Genomic DNA, 25,633 nt, shown 5'->3' with positions numbered 1-25,633 from the left:
AGAAATATAAATAAAGATGTAATTTACAGCTGACAGTGACATTATTGTATCCTCAAAATTGAATACAAACAATTTCTCAACATTCAGAAAATTTTTATGAGTCACTTGGACATGAAAAAAGTGGGGTTTTATTTTAAAAAATGAATATACATAGGGGATGTTTTTAAGATAAAAATATTCCCCATCTACTGATGGGGTTTGGGACACATCTTCAGCTTCTTCTACAATATGCAGACATTTGTTACCATAACCACGTCGTCTTATAGGTGGTTAAGTCATGTCAGATTACGTCTTAGAACAGGACATTAATGCTGGACAACAAAGCATTTGTGGAGTTGTGTTTTAAGGTGGTAGCGAATGTTTTTGCCGCAATTGTGTGTAATGGATTTCCAAGTTTCACTTCAAGTCCATGTACATATTTTACTAAAGCACGGTAGAAAATATGAAGCCAACTATCAAAGCCAAATAAAATAATCTTTGCTAAAACCGTAAACTTACAGCCAAGTAGATTTGTCTGACGCTGAACAGTGTGAATAGTAACATTTGCTTAAATTAATTTCAGCCATTCTTAAAAGACATTGTGTGGCATCTATAATTGAAAGTCTTCATTTCTAATCTTAGAATTATCTTAGTTTAATATTATTTCCAACAAAAAAAAACAACAACACATGAGCTGATCTTACTTAAAAGCAGTAAATGTCTTTGGGAAAGCCCCTTTTGAGTAAAAAAATATTCAAACAGATTAGCTTATTCCTATAAATCCGCATCTTCCTCTTGCATCTGTTCCAAAGACTTCAAGTAATCCCGAGCCAAGATCTTCTTGGGCAAAATATCTGTCAAATAAGAGAGAAAAAAAGTTAAAATCCACATGTTAACACCTTCATTACCCATCCTTCTAGGGTAAAAGCCGAATGCCTTCCAAGCCATTAGCTCCCTACACATGGAAGAATATGCACCATTTGAGAAAAAAGCAAAGACTCAGTGTTTTGTGATTATCTGTACTTAATTACAAATAGGGATTCTGTTCCCACCCATAATGCAGTTATTAATGGCTTAGAAACCCTGTCCAAACTGTGGATACCCCTAAGACATGAGTAGTGTAATACAGGATTAAACTTTAATACCCCCCCCCCTAGAATATCAATTATTAACTTAACAAAAGGTATACTATCTTAGCTTTAATAAGTTTCTGTAATGTTTTATTAGGATTTCACATTAAAAATGTCCTAGTCAGTTAGGGGGGTAAAGTTCTTGAAAAATTATTTTATATTGTCATGAGTTCAAAGAAGATATAAACTAGCACAGAAATGAGGACATTTGTGTTTTGTAGATTTACTAATTGACTGGTTTACTAAACAAAAGTCTTATAACTGCCATCTTGGTTGACCTGCTTTGCAGCCTGTCTCTGACATCTCTAGTCCTATCAAACTTGACCTTTAGTTTGGAGATGGTTCCGGGCTTGTTTTTGTTTTGTTGTTTTTTTTATAGAGGAAAAAAAGCTTCAAGTTGCCCTCTTGCATGATCTCAACAATCAACAGATCTGTTCAAATGATTACAACAGAAACCAACGTGTCATTAAGCAAGACCAATAACCACAGGTGCTGCCAATTATGCACCTGTGGTTACCTGAAGCTCAAAATAAGTCAGTAACAACTAAGACAATTAACGATTAATTGACTTTATAGATAAATCCATTTATCTTCCTATGATCCAACCAGATTGATGCATCTGGGGCAGGTGGTTAAGCGAATTGATCTATGCCATTATAAAATAATTTTAAAATAAAATAAATTGATAATATACTGGTATTGGAAAATACCATTTGGATTTTACATTATCATATAATGTAAAAATGACTGAGTGGATTGTTGGAAATGATCAAGCAATCATTACAGTCCAATGTGTGGAAACAATTTGATTTTTGCAAAGATGTGTGGCCATACAGAATGGTATGATGTTCTAATAATGTATTATTTTGATGTGGAAAAACAACAGTGGGCAGAACTTTAGGGAAAAAATGTGAATGGATTTGCCCTTAATTCTTGTTTACTTCTTTGTTTAATCACATATGTAATTTATAATACTTGATTACCTTGCAAGAAATACAAGGAATCTGTAAAACTACATCGCCGAGTCACACTGGTTGAAGATTTGGCTAAAGAAGTCAATGAACCGGATTGTTCAAAATGAACCAATATCCACTACGAACCACTTATTATGATATGAATTGAATCATTGTTGAAATGTTTATATGAGCTGTTATGTGAGGTGTGCAGTTAATGTAAGCTGTTTAGCTTTAAAAGTGAAGTTTTGGGAGGTATTGTAAAAGTCCAACTTTTAGACTGACACACAAACGCATCTTCTTCAATATGGCATCGTGTATGGGTTTCCAACACTTTAAGAATAACTCAATACAAAGGGATGGAAGGTTGGTGTCTCACCTGTGAGAAAGTGGAAAGTCTCGGTCTCTTCTGCGGTTTTCGCCAGGTCGCTGTATGACAGCGAGTTCGATTCCTTCCCACAGCCGTTATTGAACGAGGACCGAGCCAGGTGCTGGACGAACAGCTCCTGCAACAACACAACCAAGAGAAATGCTAACGATGCTAGACACTCGAATGAACGGAGCTAGCATGAAACTGCAGCTTACTGTAGCCTTGGTGGTGAGAAAGAGAGCGTCTTGGTTGATGCTGGAGACATCTGGAGAGCTTTTCATGATCAACCGGACTCTAGAGATGGGCAGAGAGATTGTCTTTTTAGCGTCTAACGCGGGGTCGTCTTTTTCTGGACGGTTTTGCGACATTTTTACGAAGCTGTTGCGCGACACAGACAAGCAGAACCACAACTATTGTTGTGGATACGCTGCTGGTTTCTTCCTCGTGTTCATTTGGTGTTTGTCAGCTTTTCAGATGATATAGCGCCATCTACTGGAATGGAGTGGAGTCAAACTTTTTTCTTTTTCTTTTTTTTAAATCATGGATTGTAAAAACAACAATGTAGCTCATTAATATTTCTATTGCGCTTTGATACTAGACTTCAAGTGGTATAAAGCACTACTTAATAAACACCTGTTAAGCTCTTGTGTTTACACCACTGAAGCTCCCAAAGGAATTTTCCTAATTTTCTTCCTTCTAATGCCTAGTTTGTATAATAAACAACTACCATAGAAAAATGATTTAAGACTTTCTTTGGCAAACTGATTACATTTAGGGATGATGTTGAGCTGATTCAGAAATTTGTACGGTGTTGCCATGGAAACCGCCATCAGAATAACTGACCAAAAATATAAACGCAACACTTTTGTTATTGCTCCCATTTTTTAATGGTATGAACTCAAAGATGTGAAACATTTTCCACATACACAAAATAACCAGTTCTCTGAAATATTGTTCACAAATCTGTCTAAATCTGTGATAGTGATGAGCACTTCTCCTTTGCCAAGACAATCCTTCCCACCTCACAGGTGTGCCATAACAAGATACTGATTAGACAGCATGATTATTGCACAGGTGTGCCTTAGACTGGCCACAAGGAAAGGCCACTCTGAAATCTTCAGTTTTGTTTTATTGAGGGGACTCAGACAACCAGTCAGTCTCTGGTGTGACCACCATTTGCCTCATGAAGTGCGACACACCTCCTTCGCATAGAGTTGATCAGGTTGTCTATTGTGGCCTGTGGAATGTTGGTCCACTCTTCTTCAATGGCTGTGCGAAGTTGCTGGATATTGGCAGGAACTGGAACACGCTGTCGTATACGCCGATCCAGAGCATCCCAAACATGCTCAATGGGTGACATGTCCGGCGAGTATGCTAGCCATGCAAGAACTGGGATGTTTTCAGCTTCCAAGAATTGTGTACAGATCTTTGCAACATGGGGCCGTGCATTATCATGCTGCAACATGAGGTGATGTTGTTGGATATACGGCACAACAATGGGCCCCAGGATCTCGTCACGGTATCTCTGTGCATTCAAAATGCCATCAGACGCCATCGCATGTGAGCTTTTGCCCACTTAAGTCGGTTACGACAACGAACTGGAGTGAGGTCGAGACCTCGATGAAGACGACAAGCATGCAGATGAGGTTCCCTGAGACGGTTTCTGACAGTTTGTGCAGAAATTCTGTGGTTATGCAAACCGATTGTTTCAGCAGCTGTCCGAGTGGCTGGTCTCAGACGATCTTGGAGGTGGACATGCTGGATGTGGAGGTCTTGGGCTGGTGTGGTTACACGTGGTCTGCGGTTGTGAGGCCGGTTGGATGTGCAACAGAAACAGCTCTGGTGGACATTCCTGCTATCAGCATGCCAATTGCACGCTCCCTCAAGACTTGCGACATCTGTGGCATTGTGCTGTGTGATACAACTGAAGATTTCAGAGTGGCCTTTTCTTGTGGCCAGTCTAAGGCACACCTGTGGAATAATCATGCTGTCTAATCAGCATCTTGATATGGCACACCTGTAAGATGGGATGGATTGTCTTGGCAAAGGAGAAGTGCTCTCTATCACAGATTTAGACAGATTTGTGAACAATATTTCAGAGAACTGGTTATTTAGTGTATGTGGAAAATGTTTCACATCTTTGAGTTCATACCATAAAAAATGGGAGCAATAACAAAAGTGTTGCGTTTATATTTTTGGTTAGTGTACATTTTTGCCAAAGTGAACATCCTGGACAATAGGATAGTGGATTTTTTTTTTTAAGGATTTGGGAGTTCACCCAAGCTACAAACTGTGCAGGTGTCACAGCAACATGACTATCTGTACAAAAAAAAAAAAGAAAACAGTCCTAAAAGGAGCTAGAGCACACAAAACAAATAAAAATACTGCTTAAGAAGGTCAGAACTGTTTTGAGCTGTCAATTAAAACCTGTAACAGAAGACAATAGAACATTAAATTGGCCCAATTTCCCCATACAGTGCACTTTTGAGGCTCTGAGAAGCTTGTACTGTGACAGACTGATCCATCCATTAAGGCTTGCTTCCAAGACCAACTCCCACTTCTCCAGGGCAAGAAAACAATTAAACGTAATACCAACTCCAAATTGTAAATTTCCTAAAGTTATTTGTACAGTTCTGTTTACGATCTTTCTTAAGTACATATTTATATTAAAAATGTTTATGTTTAAAGGAAATTATAGATATGTGGTGTATATAATTTTTACTTGTTTATAGTGCTGTTATTTGCTATGTTGTTCTTGCCCTCTTCTGCTTTTTGTTTAAGAGGATGTTTTCCCATTATCGGTTCCTTCCAACAATATAAACTTCTTTCCTCATTTTGTCACAGCCCGTAATCTGTTACATAGAAAGTTGTCAATCAAATCGGCCAATACTATTATTAAATCATTTTAAAACGCAATAAATCGATATGTAATTATTTCACTTTATTTATTTTCTTAATTTATTCATTTTCTTTTGTTGTAGTTGTTGTTTTTCAATTTTCAATTGTTTTTGTTCCTGAACAGTTCTTTGTTTTTGGTGTGAACTTCATTACTTATTTCTGTATTTTGAAAAAAAAAAAAAAAAAGTTTTTACATGTTTTTTACAGTTGATTACATGTTTTGCAGACCACATGTTTTATACACTTTTGCAGCTGTATTTATTTAATATTTATTTATTTAATAAGAATCTCATTTTTGATAATAATTTTCCTAATAATTGTAATAATAATTTTAACTATTTAATATGAATGTCATTTGTGATGTCCTTTTTTGATGTTATATTATATAGATTATTTCTGAATGTCGTTTTTGCTGCCACAGATAAATGAAATTTCCCCATTGTTGGATTAATAAAGTTATCTATCTATCTATCTATCTATCTATCTATCTATCTATCTATCTATCTATCTATCTATCTATCTATCTATCTATCTATCTATCTATCTATCTATCTATCTATCTATCTATCTATCTATCTATCTATCTATCTATCTATCTATCTATCTATCTATCTAGTAAAAGCTAGATATGATGTCAGCAAAAACTGATCAGTCAGTCATTCCAGTCTATTGTATGGAAACACTTATAAATTTAGCAAAGACATGTGACCATACAGTATGGTAGAATGTTATAATAATAGTCCCTTTGTATTATTTTAATTTGGAAAAAACAAAAGTGGGCTAAACTTTAGAAAACTAAAATGTGAATGGATTTTTCATAAATTCTTGTTTACTTGTTTGTTTGCACACAAATTTATTTACACTCTATTAGCTTGCAAGAAATTCAAGGAACCTGGAAAACTTCATTTGCACTGTCCGGTACCCAGGTATTTCTCTCTGAGTGACACTGGTACAAGTTTTAGCTTTCCTGGATCCATTTTAGGTCAGTGAATCGGATCACTGCAGCAACTAAAAATGTCATGAATTACATTTTTGTAAAAGTAAATCGTTACACCCCTACTAGACAGCAAATTGTGGAAAAACTGGATTTAAGTTAATCAAAGCTCTGTAAAATGTTTGCAGCATAAATTAAATCTACTTGTAAATTTTTATTTTGGACGAAAAATAGTTTTTAAAATGCAGTTTTTATTCAGTTTCACAAGCACTATAACTAAAAAGTTAGACAAATCGGACTGTGCTTCACACGTGTCCACTAGGTGGCGGTAGCGCAAAAATTAGACGGTTAACCGACCGAACCTAAATTGCAGACAAAGAGCGAAGCTAATATCCGGTAAAAACAATAGTTGAGCGACTACGTTTAATTGCTACAATGGATGGCAGTTATTTTGGACAAATGTTTGCAATTGATCTCTCGGAAGACCAGACATTTTGTGACATCTGCTGAACAAAGATTAGTGAGTAGTTGTTAGCATTTTTAGGGTGAATCGAGCATCTTCCTCTAGTTTCCTTCGTACTACGTCGGCGTCGTTTTCCTGAAAAAAAAAAAAATGCCGCTTGGTTTGAAACCGTGTTGTGCTGCGTGTAAGACGAACTCTTCCTCCATGTGGAAAAAGGGAAGCCAAGGGGAGATCCTGTGCAATAACTGCACGGGGAAGAGCAGCAGCGCCACGGCGGCAGGACCTTCCATGTCATTCAGCGCTCAGCCCAGTAATGGCGGAGGGAAGCAGGTCAGTCAGTCAAAGGAGGACTCAAACTCCCAGCAACTTCTCCTTTGCTCAGCATCAAACCACGTCTGTTTCTTTGTAGTCCAAGCAGGAGATACACCGGAGGTCTGCGCGGCTGAGAAGTACCAAATACAAAGCTCCTGCTTCTGAGAAGAAAGTGTCAACAAAAGGAAAAGGAAGGAGACATATTTTCAAACTAAAAAATGTCAGTTAAAAAAAATAACCAAAAATCATTCTTCCTGTCATCTTTTATTTTAACCTGTAAACTCTTCCCCACAGCCAATCAAAGCTCCTGAATCTGTAGCAACGATCGTCACTTCAGAATCTGTATTTTATAAGGTATTGTGATTATTATTCCAATCATTTGTTTGTCCGTGTTATACTGTTGGTCTGCAACCTGTGGCTCCGGGGCCACAGGTTGCTCTTTTACCCCTCCACTGTGGCTCTCTGATTAAAGAAAAATAACGTTGTGATTTTAAAATATAACTGTAATGTAAAAAATAATTATAAATAAGTAGGAAAGTAAACTTACACAAACTTTATTCAACTCATCCACAAACAGTTGAAGGACAGTACATATCAAAAACATTTTTGACAGTTTTTTTTAGCGCAGTGTACTGCAGAAAATCAATTGGAGGTCAGTAAGCACAATTAGGGAGGATTTTTGAACAAATTGAATGATTTTAAATTTGTTTACGTTTGAAAAATATGGTAAGGTTCACTTAATTAGCTCTGATTTAATTATGGTTGGTTAGGATTTACACATTTATGGCTGAGATTCACCACAAGCGATAAAATAATGTGTTGTTTTTGTTTTGTTTTTTATCACTGCTAACAATACGCCAATACCCTTATTGCATTGAGATGATTCTATATGACACCGGCTGTCTTTTATTTTGAAAGGAATTCATGTGAACTTCTGTCAAAAGTTTAAACTGTTTCATTTGTTTTAAAAAGGCTATTTTATCTTTGTTTGTTTGATTTCTGCCCAAAAAAGCAACAGTTCATTTATATTTATCATAATAATAATAATGACATCAATAAATATTTTTAAGGGTGAAGTGAGATTTTGTGGATTCTGTTGGGTTCAGTGAGAAATCGACCCAAATGGCACTTTTAGCGTTGAAGGTTGCATGCCGACTACTGTCTATGTTTTTGTTTCTTTTAACATCTCTTCACAAATACAGGGGGTTTACTACCAGACAGGTGATGTGATCAAGGTGATAGATGAGGATGACGGGAAGCCCTACTATGCTCAGATTCGAGGATTTGTGCAGGACCAGTACTGCGAAAAAAGTGCAGCACTAACGTGGCTCATTCCCACCCAGGCCAGCCCAAAGGACAGGTTTGATCCTGGGACTTACATTGTCGGTGAGAACTCCTACAGAATAACATATTTCTTAAGTGATTTTCTGGTCTTGGGTTAAGCATCATGTGTTGTTTTCCAGGTCCAGAGGAAGATCTGCCCAGAAAGATGGAGTACCTTGAGTTTGTGTGCCATGCACCCTCTGAGTATTTCAAGTCCCAGAGCTCCCCGTTTCCCACTATCCCCATATGTCCTGAAAAAGGCTACATTTGGACCCATATAGGACCTTCACCAGCATTCACTGTCAAAGAGTCTATCAGCACCACCAGTTAACAAACAGTATTGGTAAAATAATTGTAATTATGCAGAGTATGTACATGTTTGTATTTGTAAATAAAACCAACTTTTGTTTTTCATTTCTCATCTCACGACTTTAATTCTTTAAAAACATAACAAAATAACAAAAAGACTATTTGAAATTTCTTGATTTTCTAAGTTGCAGGAGGAAAGTAGACCCTCCCCCTCACAGGGAGGTTTTTGACTTTATCAGCACTTTTGGGCTTTTATGGTTTCTAGCTTTTATTTTCACTCAAAAAAAACCTTTTTATAAAATTTCTGAGCCTTTTAGGAAACATGTCTAATATTTTTTCATAGTTCTGATAACACTAAGGTCATGAGCCACGGCTCCTGAGCTACTTCTGAGCTTTAAGATGCCAACATTGTTGCATATCTTTTAATAAAAAATGTTAACTTATAAACAATAAAATCTGCACAGTAAAACAAAATGTTGCCCTATCGGTGTGAAATAGCTGTAAAGAAGACTAAAGCTAAATTATTTAGAATTTTTTTTTTTTATTAGCTGACATTTTCAGTTAGTGAGGTTTCCACATACGGAATTTGCAAAAAAATAAGTTCTGTCAAATTCAGTCATCTTTTATGTAAATTTTAAAGTATAGGGGGATGATACTGAATACAAGTAGAATTTCCATTTAAAGCTAGCATAATGTATGGAATATTTGAGTATAAATGCTTTACAAAGTTGATTTGTAAACTGTCAAGCTTCCTGGTGGTGTTCAAACGCTCCTACACATCTCTTCGGCAGGCGCTGCAAACATAAACTGACGAAGGACATAAGACAGCTGCTCCTATTAATAACCTTAACCCAGTTAGCTCTCACAAGATCCCTCTCCCCTCAGTGTGTTTGTTCCCTCAGAGCAGCAAGTCCAGTTTCAAACAAAAGCCACAGACTGACAGCAAAGAGGGGACATCAACAAGCCAAGTGCTACAAAAAGACAAAGAAACACAAAAAGAGAAATATTTGAAAACCAATCCTATCACCAACTAAGAAGAGTAAACCTCAAAGAGGAAACCTGGGAACATGAAGTCCCTGCGCTTCATTGCTGCTGAGGGTTTTATCCACACGGGTCCAATGGCTCTGAGGAACCTAAACTGTGTGTCTTTTAACCTTTACCCGCTTCTTTTCAAGGCCTGCTACCTCCATGAACAGACTGATCTGTTGCATACTTTGGTCCAGATGTGGCCTCTGCGAGATCTCGATCTTAAAGAAATCCTGGGGAAAACCATCGACTGTCAAGTGGATCTCACCACCCGAACATGCCGGCTTTGTTTGGAAGCAATTCTAACTGGATTGAAGGTAAACAAAGGATTTACTTAGTGTGACTACTTTAAATCATATTCTCAATTATATATTTATTGTTGACTTTTTGCTTTGTATATTTTCCAAATCAATTTGGATTAATTTACATTCAAATGGAAAATTGAATAATATTTCTGATGATGTTGGTTGTATTTTTAAGGACTATGTGCTGTCTTCTCCAACGACCTACACCAAGAACCTCCGTGTGGTCGACCTGACAGCCCTTAAGGATGTTGAACACCAAGTCTGCCCCTGCAAATCCACCCTGGGTCGATGGGCAAGAACCAAATTCCTAACACGAATGTGCTATGAGACCATGGTGGCAATGCAAGCCAGTGATGTGTCTCAGTTTGCCTTTGAAACAGCTATCGATGTCCGTCTGAACGGCTTCATCACAGGCCGCAGTTACGAGTTGGTAGCTCAGGCCTTCTTGCTGCTCCGCTACTGTCCTCTGAAGCCCCGCTTTGTTAGTTTCAGAGCTGATTCCCTCTCTCTTAAGCAGCTGTTCTACGTCCTTCGCCTGGCAGAGCCGGACTCCATCACAAAGCTAGAGGTGGTCCACAATGTTCCCCTTGAGGCCGTACACCTGGAGGTGCTACTGTCCCGGCTGGAGTTCCCTAAGTTAAAGTCTTTAACACTGCCAGCTGGAGCGTTGGATTTTAGGAGGCTGGGATCTGATGAGGATGACCTTCTGGCAACAATTGGGAATCTGTTAGCGCAGATCAGCAGCCTCAATGAACTCTGTGTAGGGTTCTCTACTCTCACAGGACATCTCAGAAGACTCCTGAAGTGAGTACACTGGCAAAGACAGAGAAATGGGACCAAACTCTAGCATTGCTCTTTAATAAAGGTCAAAATCATCAAGTTCCAGTGTCACGGGACATTGCATGGCATCGGTAAACAAGGAAGGTATTTGCAGTCTAAGTGGTTGATATGGTGCCAGTATGAAGGCTGAATGCAGGCGGGTCAGCCAGGATTTTTAAAAGGACACTGTTTACAGGTCAAACTGGAAATTTATGATAGTATTTTTAGAGCAGTATAACAATTTTCCTGTTTTGTTCATGCAAATGAGGAGAAATGTTGACAAAAATCCAAAAATTGACACTTAAATTGCCAGACAGCATCGATTAACGAAGGACTGTAGAAAAAGAAAACCTGAAATGAAATCAGAAACATCACATTTTAAGCAATGTGTGCACCATAATTAATCAAATAAAAATTAATAATCAGATACAAATTAACGTATCCATAAAATAAAACTAATAACTGATCTTGAAAAACCTTTTGTGGTAATTTATTTCTGGTTTGTCCTCCCCTGACTACCTATAATTTATTTATTTTTTCTGCTCTATTCACAGCCCCCTCAACACTCCACTTCAGAGTCTGGAACTGACCAACTGCACTCTGAACCGTGTGGACATGACATACCTGGCCAACAGCCTCCACAGTGAAGCCCTGGTTCACCTCGACATCAGCGGCCATAACATTTTTGGCTCTTTTCCTGCACTGGTGACAAAACTGCTAAATCGCTGTTCAGCAACACTAACACACCTGATCCTTGAGGAATGTGACATTGAGGATGAACACATGAACACCTTGCTTAATGCTCTGACTCCCTGCCAGAAACTTGAGGAGCTCAAACTTCTGGGGAACCCCCTCACCTCTGTGGCGTTGCAACATTTATTTACTGCACTGTCTGCAAGTTTCCCGAAACTGAGATACATAGAGGCGCCCGTTCCCCGTGAATGCTACCCTGAGGAGCTCACCTATCCTCTTGATGAATCTGTCTTGCTGTCCTACAACAGGGATTTGTTTCAGGAGACCATGAACCAGCTGTTGGGAGTTCTAAGAAGAGCTGGTAAAGAAAATGTGGAGGTGTGCACCCCCATCATGGGGGCCTATGATCCAGATATTAATGAAACTAACAACGAACTGGGGGTGTCCATGCTGAAATCTTTTAACAGTGTTATTGGGGACTTCATAGGTACAATCAATGATGTGGACAACAGGAGATCACAGACGTAATTTGACTCTCTGTGAGAAGATGGTCTTGACTTATAAGTGCGCTTTAACTGTTTTCTGTTGTGTGGCTTTAGATTTTTCAGCCGTTTCTAAACCGAATCACAGCACACGATTTTTCATCTTTCTTTGAAAGCCAACACCAGAATCCCATAAGCTGAAGTCACAGCAAACCCACAACTCCCTAATTTGTTGTGTGATCAAATAAAATGATTTAAATCACTAACTTCAAATAATTACATGTGCTGTACAAATATAAAGCAATAGCAGCAAACATTGAATTTTAACCACTTTGCATGATTTTGTGTTGGTGCTGTGATTAAATGTAAAGAATTAGATCAGTAAATGGTACAAATTTGCAACATCTGAAGGAATGATTTTAATATGCACACAAATGTATCATTTTGTTATGTCAATGTATCCATTGTTAAGTCTTTTGTCTGAAAACACACAAAACACAAGTGTGGCCTCTTAAACATGTAGAATTTTTTAATGGGCTTTCTTAACATGCGTTACATTTTATTTCATATATTACACCACGGGACAATTATGAACCGACTTAGGACAGATAACAGTTGTGACTGAAGATCGTCTCATTTCTTCATCCATTCCTCCTTTTCGTTTCTCTCACGGATCACCTCCTCCAGGTATGGAGTCAGGTAAAAGTCCTCCTGTGGGGAAATTATAAACACAACCAGAAACAAAATCAACGTCATGACTCAATACGTTAACAGTAACAATAATGTAAAATCTTAGTTCACTGGCAGTTCTACCAGATCATATGTTTTGCTAAGTAGAATAGAATAGAATTTTTATTACACATGAGGCCCAAATGTCAACACCATAACAAAATAACATTGCTTTTACTCTTAAGGCGACAGACGTACCTAAGTAAAGCTTTAAACAAATCAAATGCTAAATATTGCTGGTACTACCTTATGGGTTACAGTAAATGTCAAAATATTTTACATGGTAAATGAGGAAATTCTTACTAACGTATTTTTTATTTTATTTAATGTGGTTGAAGTAGTCATGCTTTAATAAAAAATGAAAACATTAATCCTTCCTTAAACCCAAAGTTCTTGACCCCCTACACAACCCACCTCTTCGTATTTTGTCCATTGCTCTTTTGGGAGAATCTGCTGCTTCATAGAGAGATCCAAGGCTCTCTTGATTCTGAACATCCTGTCATTGTAAACCCTTTCTGGAAGCCTCCTAAGGGCTTCTTTCACATCTGCATCCTCAATTATTGTGTCATCCCGCATTAACCCTGCAGGAGAACGTACACGGTGGAATTTAAAAAAATTGCGAAATAACAAAATATTTATCTTCATCAATACAAACATTTGACAAAGGAAGTATGACAGGAAAAATTTAGGTCAGTAAAAGAAAAATTAACTTTTTACCATGCAGCCTCGAGTGCAAGACCAGCTATTTTTCTTTTTAAAGCGTATGACTCGATCTTTAAATCAGTAATAATGACTACAAAAATTTCATATTTTTTATACCCAACTAAAAGCATATTTCAGTTCTCATCACTTTATTTAGCACAGAATACATCATGTGAATAGTGTTTTTTTATAGATGACTTTCAGATCTATTCTTTACATGAATGTTTAACTTACCAAGCTTGTTGAAGCCACACAGGTTGTAATACCATTTGCGGAAACCAAGCATGAGCCTGCCCGTAGCCACTGTAAGTTTAAACACACAAATCAGTCTGGACTTTAAGCCTCAGGAGGAAGCCTAAGAAGATGCCAAACTTGCTCATGATCATCATGAGGAGAAATCGTCATTGTTATAGATTGTAGCTTAGTTGGCACGTTTATTTCAACGGCTCGATGAAAACCATCTACACCCTTTATGTCCATACACATTCTTAGAAAAAAATGAGACCGACGAGGATGAAAGAGAAAAGGGATAGACTAGAGGCGCTGAATAGCTAAAAACAGAGGCAGAAAGAAGAAAGCCGTTACTAAATGTACTGGAACATTAAAACAAATGTTTTGTAAGGCACTACTAAAATTAATAGTAATTCATTTTAATGCAATTTTGTGTGAATGTCTGACAGAATAAAAGGTTTAAAAAAAAACCTCAAAGATTCGAATATGCTGCGGTGATGACGAGCTAAGGCTAACTCAACCGGTTAGCATTAGCACGGACGGGGACATTAAAGGACATACACAAGAAAAACGCTCAAAAACAAAAAGTAAAAAGGTAAATAAAACGAATTCAAATATATATAGTTTCTTTATTAAAGATATCTTATAATTACACTGTGACGATATGACTAACCGGTTTAAATGTACTTAAGAAAAATTAAACATATTTACTAACCTGGTGCCCTCGCCGCCATATTTTCACTGAGACCGCAGTGCAATCTGGGTAGACTGCTCGTACTTCAAAAAAAAAAAACTTTATTTATATTTACAAGTTTCAAAATAAACGCAGCTTTCCGACATTTTAAAAAATAAATCTTTTGACCAAATTTTACTACATGGTTCTGAACCAGTTCATTTGAAGGCATGTTGTTTAAGACATTTTTGTTTAGCCTGATGCATAATCTCACCTCAATGGCAACCTTTGCCAAAAGCCGTATTGCTTATGTATGCTGATGACCTTGTCATTTTTAGCCCCTACAGTGCTGGGTTACAAACACTTTTAAAAGCTTGTTCTGACTATGGCAGAGACATTGATATAAACTACAATCCCTCCAAAAGCAAAGTAATGATTGTAAGGACCAAAGACGACAGAAATGTAAACTTTCCTGTTTTTAAGCTCTGTGGAACGCCTCTGGAGCAAACCTCATCTATCAAATACCTTGGACATTTCATTACTGATGATTGGAGGGATGATAGAGACATTCAGAGACAGTACTGTCAACTCAGGCAAACATGCTGATGAGAAAATTCAGTACGTGTTCTCTTCAAGTGAAGTGTTCGCTGTTCAGAGCTTACTGCACTCCTCTGTATACGGCCCCTCTTTGGTGGAACTATGGACGTGGGACATTCCGCAAATTCTTAGTGGCCTATAATGATGCTTTTAGGCTTCTGCTACAGGTGCCAAGGTGGTACAGAGCCAGTCAGCTATTTGTGGATGCTCACATCCCCACCTGTGAAGCACTACTGCGTAAGCTTACATACGGCCTTATAGAACGCCTGGACAAATCTAAGAACTCAACTATCATGTCTCTGACTGATCCCAAAAGAAGCTCATGCCGCTACACTTCTGCCCTGAGGAAACACTGGATACAGCGATTATACTCTTTTTAATTTATAATTTTTACTTTTTATAATGTATACTGTATTTGTATCTTTTTCTATGGACCACATCTGAGTCTGAAATAAAAGTGTGTTTGGCCTCAAAATGTGAAGGAAAAAAAACTTAAATGTTTACACACAACAACAACAAGACTTATGTAGCAAAGAATTTTTGTGTCTGCATATTTAATCCACAGAAACTGTATGTGTCAGTGAATGTTTAACTACAAGTGGCTCAAAACATTCATTTACAAAATAACAAAAAAAGATTTTCTCAGATTTTTATGTTCACAACTTTTTTATCCCTTTGTAATTAATATAAAATAGACACAAATAGTTACGAATTATATAGAGGAGGCGAGACCTTTTTGAAAAAGAAAAAGGCCATAGATACACTTTATTTCAAACTTAAAATTTTGATAAATGTATAAACATAAAATGGTACCAGCTCTGCATCTTTTTTCATCTACCCTTGTGAAATTTAAAGTGTTTTTTGAAACAAATAAAAATCTTCGACTGTAGACAGCGCCAACTCAGTGCAGAAAGCCTCATCCGGCAATGACACCATGCGGTCCAGGGAGATGTAGTTGGGCAACGTGGGGTCGTACTGGGCTTTTTGGAGGTATTCAAGAAACAGGTGACGCTCTCTGACACGCAGATACTTCGTATTGAGGACCTGTATGTGCATACATCACAGAAATCATTGTTGGGAATTTGACAAATGTTAACATGTTTAAAGTCAAAAGCCACCCACCTGTGGGAACTTTGCGATTAGATAATGAGGGACCTTCATGGTGTTGTGAAGGAAGTCAAAGATCTGAGTTAGTTTTCTTTTATTTGCTGTCAGGACTTTGGGGACAGCAACAACTATGTGTTGGATCTCGTTCTGTTTGAAGCCTAGCTCTATTTCACATACCTGTGGAACACATTTTTTAAGAGAACTGTCCGATTAACCATGAACAGTATTTCAAAACAGTAATAAAGTAATTACTGATGAATTAAACAGACATCAACAAAATTACTACAAGAATGAGTTAAGATGTTATCCCATACCTTCAAATTTTCTTTAACAGGCTCCAAGCTGACACAAAGTAATTTGGGAAGACGGGCTACAAGGTTTCGTGTCTGCAAAAGACAGCAAAATGATCCTTTACTTGCAATTAGGGTTTTTATATACTCACAATTTCCATTGGTTAAAACATTTACATTACTTTAAGTCATTTAGCAGATGCTTTTATACAGAATTTACAAACGATGCACATGAACAAATTCAGTCTGATGTAATGGAAAAAAAAGGATTTAACTTAATGCAGTAAAATATTCAAAATGAATTTTGGATTTCAGCTAACATAAAAGTAAAAACGATATGTTGCATACATTAGAGGCACTAAGTTGAAGTTGCTGCTGATAAAACCCCAGCCTGTTGTCCAGCCTCTTCACATTGAAATTAAGCAGGTAGGGAGCTCTGGACACCATGGATGCTACAGTCTCTGAACTAAACTTCCTTGATTTGAGATAGGTCACCCTTTAAAAACAACAAAAAATAAATAAAAGACAGTTCCAAAACAGTGTGACTGCTGACCATTTACAATAGAGACATCACAATGTCCCAAATGTTCACCTGTCCTGTAGGTTTTCTATATTCTCACAGAGAACAAAGGGGTTGTGAGTGATGATATAGCCAAAGCAGGAGTCTTTCACCCCAATCTCTTTAAGGAACATCAGCCGAGGAGCCACATCTGTCTTAAAGTCAAGTCTCAGTAACATGGAGCCAACATTGGGCCTCTGCTCCAACTTCCACAGATTTACACCTGCAAAAAACAGATATCAGTCATAAAACTTATAAAACAATTAAGATTATTTTGTGGTGATTATTTTACCAGCTCTGACTCTTGTTCAAAAAGAGATTAAATTAAAAACCAGTAAAAGGCTTTTCAGAAATCTTGTTTCTCTTTCGGCTTTTCCCATCAGGGGTTGCCACAGTGAACAAGTCGTATGGTAATTGTAGTAGTATGGTAGTAGTATGGTAGTTGTTTGTTTTTGGTGTGAACTTCATTAGTTATTTCTGTATTTTGAAATAATTTGTAATGTTTTTTTACAGTTTACATGTTTTGCAAACCGCATGTTTTTTACACTTTTGCAGCTGTATTTATTTAATATTTATTTCTTTATTTAATAAGAATCTCATTTTTGATAATAATTTTTCATAATAATTTTAGTAATATTTTTAATTATCTAATAATAATTTAATTTGTGATGCCCTTTATTGATGTTATATTATATAGATTATTTCTGAATGTCGTGTTGCTGCCACAGAAATGAAATTTCCCCATTGTGGGATTAATAAAGTCATCTATCTATCTATCTAAACTTGGCAATGTTATACGCCGGATGCCCTTCCTGACGCAACCCTCTCAAAGCAACCGGGCTTGGGACCGGCACAGAAGTAGAGAAGGGAACAGGGAGCAGCCCGAATTCGAAACCTGGTTTCACGGACGGAAGGCGCCGCAAACCAGCACGAGCTAAACCGGCTCAAAGGCTTTTCAGAAATGTACATACCTAATTCTACCAGCTTTGAAAGCGTTTCTGATTTCTCAACATAGTCTCTTAGGGATGTTGAGGTTGGAGGCAAGGAGGAAGGGACAGAAATGCTAATAGCTTCTTCATCACAGATCTCTTCAAGTGCTGAAGATTCAGCAGCATCATCCAAGTCTATGAAAAAAACAAAATACAAATTCAAGTCAGGATTTATAATTGAATTCATATGGGTTTAAATAATCAGTGTCAACACTCACCAAGGAACGCTGGATGTTCCGTCATTGACAGAACATCTGTAGATGGCATCAGCGTGTTGGTGATTTGGGTAATGCTGGTTTTTGTCAGCTCTTTTGTATGTTTGTTGTCTTTGGCATCAGCAGTCAGATGTTTTTCTGCCAAATCACTATAGCAACACATTTGCTGTTTCCAACTCAGCCCTGTCTGAGTTGATGCAAGTCTTTTTGTGATGAATAATCCATCAAAGCTTTTTAACAGTTGTCTTGTTCTTGGAATTAAATGCCGAACATGAGAGTAACATCGCCAAACGGCAGTCTTGGAAGAAAGAGAGCCTCTGCATCTCATGCACAGTTGTCCACACGCAGAAGCCATGGCCATGCTGTAAAACAATGAGAAACATGAAGCTGAATATATAAAAACAAGTATATTTCAATCTTTTAGCCATCATATCACGGTCAGCATCCCTTATACGATGATTATAACGTAAATTCTAAACCTATGTTTTTATCATTTTTTTTATACTTAATTTTAAAATGACAGAAATTGAAAACAATTAAGAAGTTGCTACTGGTCAACATCCTACAGTGAGATTTTACTCTGGGAAACAAGCAAATGGCAACGATAATATGAATCTCATTTCAACATTGAGCAAAGAGCTAACAAAACAACTTTTTTTGTGTGTGGGTGGCTACAATTATTTTAGATTTTACAAAGTTGATCGACACTAAAGCTTTCTTAAAGTTATAAACTGAATTTTCTCTCTAAAGAAAACAAAGGAAATTCAATTTAAGCAAGTAATGAATGCGATTCACTAGGATTCAATAAATCATAGAAAAAAATGAGCATTGTAGGTACACCGATTTAGATTCGTGTTATGCAAATAAATCAATAGTAGTCAGACAGAAGGGTTTGGACCTGTTTTCATAAAACTTAGTATATCAATCATGGCACGTTTTTTTCTTGGTGTTTTTACCTGCTGATAGGCCAAATAATTTTTACAAGGTGAGACAAATGTTAAATAATCCCACAGAGACGTCTAAATTAATAATGCTGCAATCATTAGATTACTCTTAGTTTAGATCATGTAAAGTTAAACAGTGAGCTAGCTACCTTGCCCACCAGAGGCTATCGGTATTCAGAGATGTAGCTGTAATGTTAACAAGCTAGCAGCACCACGGTCATTTTCATTTTTGATAAACTGTTTTAATAAACCCGATTGACAAACAGTTTTACACAACCTGAATAACTAGCTGATGACGACTTCGAATAGTTCCTTTCAGCCAGGTCAGTTACATTCTTCAAGAACACATTCAGTCCAACGTGCACAATAGCGGAAGGACTTCACGAAGGCGTGACGTATTGGAATGTACCAAAACGATCATTTGAGTTGGTGATTAATTATCTAACAACTTCTTGAAAGTATAGTGTTTTTTATTACGACATTGAACATAATTATTTTAATATTTACAAATAATATTTTAACACTCACCTCATTTTGTCCGCTAGTGATTTTATGATTTCGGCACTAGATAAATGGTTCCGTCCACACTTAAGGTTCCAGTGTGTGAAACGCTTCTGTTGTCATTTCTTGAATTTTAAGTCTTGGTTTTTAAGCTCAAAAAAAGATGAAGAACTATGATAAATATCGATTACATTTCCGCATGATAAATGAGCAGCAAGTGGAGGATATCGGTCTTGATTTCTTCTACAAGCCTCACACAATAACTCTCTTGGCAATCACTGTGTTTAGCCTTATGTACTTTGCATTCGCCAGGTGATACTACGAAGTCATTTGTTAATGTGACTTTTTGAAACTTTTAAATATTCCAGACTAACTTTCTTTCCTGACAGGGATGATCAAAACTATGAAAATAACCTCCGCGTGGGACTATTAGTAGTTGTTTTCTTTTTCTTGGTCATCAGTGTCCTTGCATTTCCCAATGGTAAGCTCTGTTAAAATTTCTCTATCAAAGAATGACTTGATCCACATTTTAGTTTTATTTGAGCCATTATATTATTTATTTGAAAACTCTTTTCCGTTCTTTAAATATCACGATTGTTTTTAAATATAAAAAACTCGTTTAGACCTAAAGATTTGGATGCATTAACCCTATAAATATTTCGAGATATTTATTTAGTGACCAACACATGGTGCAATAATTAATTACTTTGAATGAAAGTTGTGCTTTTAAAAATACAACATGCAAAGTTCACCAAGTGGATGTCTCTGTCTTAGGGCCCTTCACCAGGCCACATCCTGCAATATGGCGAATGGTTTTTGGTAAGTCTTGAAAATACCCAAATCTATCATCTACACTATTTGCTTTTCATAATTGCTGCTCTAATGAAATGTTCTTTGGTAGGTCTCAGCGTGCTCTACTTCCTGTTCCTTGTGTTTCTCCTTTTCCTCAACTGGGATCAAGTGAAGACCCTCATGTATTGGTTAGACCCAAATTTGCGTTATGAGAAACGAGAAGCTGACATTATGGTAAGAAAAGTTTTTAAAGTTTATGTTTTTCCTTTTCATGAAAAATTAGACAACTATCAAGCTCACTGTTCAATGGAATTTGAGAGAAGACTCCTTATACTACTCTTAGACAAACCTTTCCTACTTTCATCCGAATTCTCTGCCTGTGGCTGGAGTGTACTTTAATTTAAAAAAAGGTCTGTAACAGAAACAAGTTGGAAAGTGGAAATAGTTGCAACCACTTTTACAATTTCTTTTGTTTTCAGAAACTGTTTTATCTGGAAAGAGTTTAATTAGAGAACCCTAACTTACATCCCAATACTTGGAATATGGATCCTTAAGTGAAACACTGCAGCACTACATCATAGCAGCAGTACACCATTTAAAGAGTTTTAAGTAAAGATTTGTCAGTCATGTCTACAGATGTACTTTTCAGCTGTATTATTTTGTCAAACAGTTTTCAATTTGGAAGTTTAAATATCTGAACTTTTTTTTTTACACAAATAGTTCCTAAGAGTTTTTATGTGTTTTCTTTTCTAAAGGAATATGCTGTAAACTGTACAGTTATAACAAAGGAGCGCATCCTGAGCCACTTGGACATCTTTGCATTTGGCCACTTTGCTGGATGGGCAATGAAGGCTCTGCTGATTCGCAGTTATGGTTTGTGTTGGACCATCAGCATCACATGGGAACTAACCGAGGTAATGAAAATCTTTTTCTAGTGGATTACACTAGTGTACTGGTGAATTAACTGATGTAACTAGATTGCTAAATCTAACCTAACACCAGATACCTTTATATCAGGGGGAAAAAAACTGACTTTTTATTTTTGTAACCATTTTAAAACTCTCTTTAAAGTAGATTTTTATTGTTACTTGACTTAAATGGACAAAATATGTGGATTCAACCTTTTTTCTACAGCTGATCTTCATGCACCTTCTACCAAATTTTGCCGAGTGCTGGTGGGATCAGGTCATCCTGGACATTCTGCTTTGTAATGGAGGAGGCATCTGGCTGGGCATGACTGTTTGCCATTATCTGGAGATGAGGACCTACTCCTGGGCGAGCATCAAGTCAGTGTTTTTTTTCTCTCTTAGTAATCACCTGATATCTTGATAAGCATTAATAATATAAATTATTTTGACTGTTGTTGCTAAAAAAGTTGTGAAACCTGAAATAGTCTTTCACATTTTTGCTTGACCTTGAATTAAATTCAATTTGATTATAAATTGAACAGCAAAAAAAATGCAAGCCTTTTTTTTCAAGTGTGTTTGCCTCTTGTAACAAAAAATGGCAGCTGAATGTTCTCAACATCTTCTAAAAGAAATCTATAACACCACTTGTTCGGTGTCAGGAGTGAATTATACCGTAATTACATTTCCCCAAACCCTGCTTTACGTTTTGCCAGAACGTCTTGCCTGACATTTCTATTCTCACATCAGTCAGAAATATTTTTCTTTTTTTTCTTTTCTTTTTTAAATATTTTTTACATTTTTAAGTCTTGCCTGATGTTTTACAAGTTACTTTCAACTTGTAATACACTAGAGTTCACTCGTTATTGTTGTTCAGAAGTAATCCTCTACCGTACAATTGCACTGTCCTAAAATTATAGTGGTAAATAACTCTTTCGTAATGTTTAGGTTGCTTTGTTTTACATAAATAAAATATCATCTAAGTGGCAAATGTAACACATAGAATTTTACATTTACTTAGAGGTTCTTGGTTTTGTTATAATGCCTAGTACATTTATTTATTTGATTATAATTTTTTTTATATTTATTCAGGTTATCTGGTTAGTTCATACTCATATAATATAAGCTCAATTAAAATATATAAAAACTAAAACAAAAAGAGGCCAAAGGTTAAAATGATTCCACCTGGTCTACAACAAAAAGACAGGTTGGCTCCATAGAAAACAGGGGATGAATTATAGTGTTGGATCATTGATGCTTAACAATATTATTGTACACTTTGGTGGCCCTATTTCTGTGTAAAAGAGACATGTTGTGGCTAAAATGATCACTTTTGTTTTCTTCCAACATTTGTACTCATATGAATACAACACATCAGAATATTAATATTCTTTCTCAATATGAATCTAAAAAACCTAAAGACACCCCGTCATCAAAAACATTTTTTTCAAACAGTCTTGCTTGTCTTTGTAGGGAGATCCACTCAACCACAGGGAAGATAAAACGGGCTGTACTTCAGTTCACTCCAGCCAGCTGGACTTATGTCCGCTGGTTTGACCCTAAATCGTCCTTCCAAAGGCTGGCAGGCATCTATCTTTTTATGATCCTGTGGCAGGTATGAATGCTTACTTCTACTTTAAACTCTAACAGTCAATAGTGTATTGATTATCAATAAAATAATTGTTATTTTACTAATGCAGGTTTTTTAGGATGAAAAGTTGGTTGTATTTACAAATTTTGTTTCATATTTTAGATTATGGGAACAAATTAACTTTACCGAACTTTTAAAATTTTATCTTCACAGTTGACGGAGTTGAACACATTTTTCTTGAAGCACATCTTCATCTTTAAAGCTTCTCATCCTCTGAGCTGGTGTCGTATCCTGCTTGTGGGAATCATAACTGCGCCCACTGTACGGTACGTTCAAAAGTCAAACCCGAGTGCACCAAGAGTTTTATGTTTTAACCTAAAGCACCTACCTTACATCAGTGGATTTTACTCAAATTACTCTAATCCTTTAAAAAATCCAATACAACGTTCAATACAGGTTTGGACAGTAACGTGTTTTAAAAGCCCTCTACCTTTTCTAACAGCCTTTATTATAGATGCTCACCAGTTTTCTTTCAGAGGAGAATTGTTGTCTGTTACCAGGTAAAATTTATTAAAAATAAATTGTAAAATTAAAATACATAAAATTGTATTTTAGCTTTGACTAAAGTCCCATCTATTGTATCGTCCACACAACTGATAAAAATTACTTGCGTTTGTCAAAAATTGCATTTGTTTAATGAATGAAGATTTAAAGTAAAAAAACAAAAAAACTTTAACTAATTCACTGCTTTACATATATTTTAGTACCTGAATAAGAATATGTTGACGTAAACCTAAGTGAGTGTTTAAAAAATGTGCTTATTTTCCTGTTTCTACTTACTGAGTTGCTGTTTTCTTTAAATCTTTTTGTAGACAATATTATGCATACTTGACTGACACTCAGTGTAAGCAGGTGGGAACACAGTGTTGGGTGTTTGGGTAAGTGCAATTTGTTCTCTTTGTTTGTGTCACCTACGTGTTTAGAGACATTTATTTAATTCTTTGTTGGGAAAAGTTACTTGAACGTGTTTTCCTTTTGTCCGTCTTGTGAGTTAGCTAAATTTCTTCTTATTTTTTATTTTGTCCACAAAATAAATTGGTGCTATTCAGCTGTTTTTGATACAACTGTTTTTTTATCATGTAGAAAGCTTAATAATATTGGAAGTCCCTAATGACCATGAGTGCACACTCCAGGTTCATTTAATTAGAAATTGCAATGTAGGGTAGAGGTGACTAGCTCGTTTTAAACACTGTTGTACTCTAAGATCACTTTAATAGCTTCACACGTGACCCTGACATGTGGGGTGTATTTAATTCTTGATTTATTACAATATTTGTGCAATATTTTCTGATTAGATCATTTATTAAGCACACTTTTATCATTAATTTTTAGTCTCCGACCAAATAGCTCTTTTGTCTTAAAAAGAGAAGTTATGTTTGAAATTTATTTTGGAGTTATGATTTTAAGTTTTTTGTTATTATTATTATTATTATTATTATTATTATTATTATTATTATTATTATTATTATTATTATTATTATTATTATTATATTAAATTTACGACTTTTTGTTAATAAAGCTGCTGATGATTCTTGTATACAAAAGCTAAGTAGAAGATGAATGCTCTGTGTCTGCAGTCCTATGAGTCTTCTCTCTAATTTTACAATAATAACCGTAAAACACATACATAGTATTTATGTGAGGGAAAGTAATGGTGTATTTTGATTGTGAGCTTGGATATGTCCATTTAGAGGCTCCCTCGCAGTATAAAACTGTTTCCAAAAGAGGGAGCCATTTTTAAATTCAGCAGCTTATTGTACATATTTTTTTGAAAATTGGGGATTATTTATGTAACTGTGTTTCTGCTGTTCTTTTATAGAGCCATTGCTTTCCTGGAGGCTCTAGCTTGTGTTAAATTTGGCCAAGACTTGTTTTCCAACACCGAAATTTACTACGTGCTCCTGTGGCTGTTGTGTCTGGTAGGAAACAAAAGCTGTGTGTCATCCAGAAAGAATTTGTTTTCAGCTTGCCAGACATACATATTTTATTTAGATTTGGCACTTGATTAACTGTAATGTTATCTAAACATCTTTACATTAAAAAAAAGAAGTTGATAGTACAACACTGAAATTATACCCAAGTATCTTCACCACAGAAATATTGTTATTCTATTTTTTCTTCTTTGTTCACCTATTTTTTTATCGTTTATTCAATAATTTATTTGTTCATTTTCTTCAGGCACTCATCACACTTCTATGTCTATCTGGCATGGTATGGTATGAACAACAAAAAATGAAGGTGAGACCTTCTTTTAGTTGCAGTTAAAGATACTTTTTAGTGTAACCAAAGATTTACCTTAAAGCAAATTTAAAAAAAGAACAAAAACCACTAGAGGTCTGGGAATTGTTTCTTGTTTTTCATCAATAATGTTGGTGAGTAACCAAGGTTCCTTGTCTTTCCAGAGGCAATTATTGCAACGTGAGGACTCCAATGACAGCTGCCCTGTTGAATCGTGCAATTCTGCTTTACTCAACTTTGCAGGTCAGTTTTCAAACAAGAAAATCTACAAAACATGAATAAACTATTTACCTCTTTTCATTGTTTTGCTCCATAGATCAGAGGGATTCTTTGAGAAAACTCCAATCAACAAAATCCAAGAGGACCTCAGCTAGAAAGAGAACTAATGGGAGAGAAGACAAAATCTAACAAAAAGATTAACTTTCTCTCTGATGATGTAAAAAAAAATTTAACAATAGCAACATGTAATCAAATCAGATATGGCAAATCCCTGATCGTGATAGATATTACTCCA

The 25,633-nt window shown here is 36.2% G+C and overlaps 6 protein-coding genes across 8 annotated transcripts; 3 read left to right on the top strand and 3 right to left on the bottom strand.

The window, feature by feature from the left end:
• Window positions 1-78: 78 nt before the first annotated feature.
• chrac1 (chromatin accessibility complex 1) lies at window positions 79-2,887 on the bottom strand. Its single transcript, XM_004074226.4, has 3 exons — window positions 2,648-2,887; window positions 2,442-2,568; window positions 79-833 (listed from the first exon to the last, which is right to left on the bottom strand). Exons 1-3 carry the CDS (start codon window positions 2,798-2,800, stop codon window positions 754-756), a joined length of 360 nt encoding a protein of 119 aa, XP_004074274.1. The 5' UTR covers window positions 2,801-2,887; the 3' UTR covers window positions 79-753.
• A 3,719-nt stretch (window positions 2,888-6,606) lies between these two features.
• Window positions 6,607-8,777, top strand: gatad1 (GATA zinc finger domain containing 1). Of its 2 annotated transcripts, XM_011481272.3 has the most exons (6): window positions 6,607-6,784; window positions 6,944-7,057; window positions 7,137-7,259; window positions 7,334-7,393; window positions 8,242-8,425; window positions 8,503-8,777. In XM_011481272.3, the coding sequence occupies exons 1-6, from the start codon at window positions 6,704-6,706 to the stop codon at window positions 8,691-8,693; spliced, it is 753 nt and encodes a 250-aa protein (XP_011479574.1). In that variant the 5' UTR covers window positions 6,607-6,703; the 3' UTR covers window positions 8,694-8,777. The 2 variants fall into 2 exon arrangements, with proteins under 2 accessions (XP_011479574.1, XP_004074272.1); XM_004074224.4 differs by having other exon boundaries at window positions 6,619-7,057.
• A 633-nt stretch (window positions 8,778-9,410) lies between these two features.
• LOC101161905 (leucine-rich repeat-containing protein 14B) lies at window positions 9,411-12,456 on the top strand. 2 transcript variants are annotated; one of them, XM_011481271.3, is made up of 4 exons: window positions 9,413-9,811; window positions 9,895-10,014; window positions 10,178-10,806; window positions 11,376-12,456. In XM_011481271.3, the coding sequence occupies exons 2-4, from the start codon at window positions 9,895-9,897 to the stop codon at window positions 12,040-12,042; spliced, it is 1,416 nt and encodes a 471-aa protein (XP_011479573.1). In that variant the 5' UTR covers window positions 9,413-9,811; the 3' UTR covers window positions 12,043-12,456. The 2 variants fall into 2 exon arrangements, with proteins under 2 accessions (XP_004074424.1, XP_011479573.1); XM_004074376.4 differs by having other exon boundaries at window positions 9,411-10,014.
• A 45-nt stretch (window positions 12,457-12,501) lies between these two features.
• On the bottom strand, window positions 12,502-14,848 carry LOC101165157 (cytochrome b-c1 complex subunit 7). The gene is made up of 4 exons (XM_004074223.4): window positions 14,374-14,848; window positions 13,662-13,730; window positions 13,140-13,306; window positions 12,502-12,707 (listed from the first exon to the last, which is right to left on the bottom strand). Exons 1-4 carry the CDS (start codon window positions 14,390-14,392, stop codon window positions 12,630-12,632), a joined length of 333 nt encoding a protein of 110 aa, XP_004074271.1. The 5' UTR covers window positions 14,393-14,848; the 3' UTR covers window positions 12,502-12,629.
• Window positions 14,849-15,450: 602 nt separating this feature from the next.
• mterf3 (mitochondrial transcription termination factor 3) lies at window positions 15,451-19,441 on the bottom strand. The gene is made up of 8 exons (XM_004074222.4): window positions 19,310-19,441; window positions 18,092-18,450; window positions 17,856-18,008; window positions 16,918-17,107; window positions 16,674-16,821; window positions 16,350-16,421; window positions 16,051-16,212; window positions 15,451-15,972 (listed from the first exon to the last, which is right to left on the bottom strand). The coding sequence occupies exons 2-8, from the start codon at window positions 18,447-18,449 to the stop codon at window positions 15,778-15,780; spliced, it is 1,278 nt and encodes a 425-aa protein (XP_004074270.1). The 5' UTR covers window position 18,450; window positions 19,310-19,441; the 3' UTR covers window positions 15,451-15,777.
• Window positions 19,442-19,566: 125 nt separating this feature from the next.
• LOC101161656 (phosphatidylserine synthase 1) lies at window positions 19,567-25,566 on the top strand. The gene is made up of 13 exons (XM_011481270.3): window positions 19,567-19,845; window positions 19,923-20,014; window positions 20,308-20,352; window positions 20,435-20,559; window positions 21,081-21,239; window positions 21,460-21,611; window positions 22,704-22,845; window positions 23,035-23,147; window positions 23,694-23,759; window positions 24,701-24,800; window positions 25,060-25,119; window positions 25,284-25,362; window positions 25,436-25,566. The coding sequence occupies exons 1-13, from the start codon at window positions 19,697-19,699 to the stop codon at window positions 25,525-25,527; spliced, it is 1,374 nt and encodes a 457-aa protein (XP_011479572.1). The 5' UTR covers window positions 19,567-19,696; the 3' UTR covers window positions 25,528-25,566.
• Window positions 25,567-25,633: the final 67 nt, after the last annotated feature.

This window comes from Oryzias latipes, chromosome 11, assembly GCF_002234675.1.
Source record: "Oryzias latipes chromosome 11, ASM223467v1".
Lineage (NCBI taxonomy): Eukaryota > Metazoa > Chordata > Actinopteri > Beloniformes > Adrianichthyidae > Oryzias > Oryzias latipes.
The sequence above is the reverse complement of the archived record's forward strand: the minus strand, read 5'-3'. Positions and strand labels throughout refer to the sequence as shown.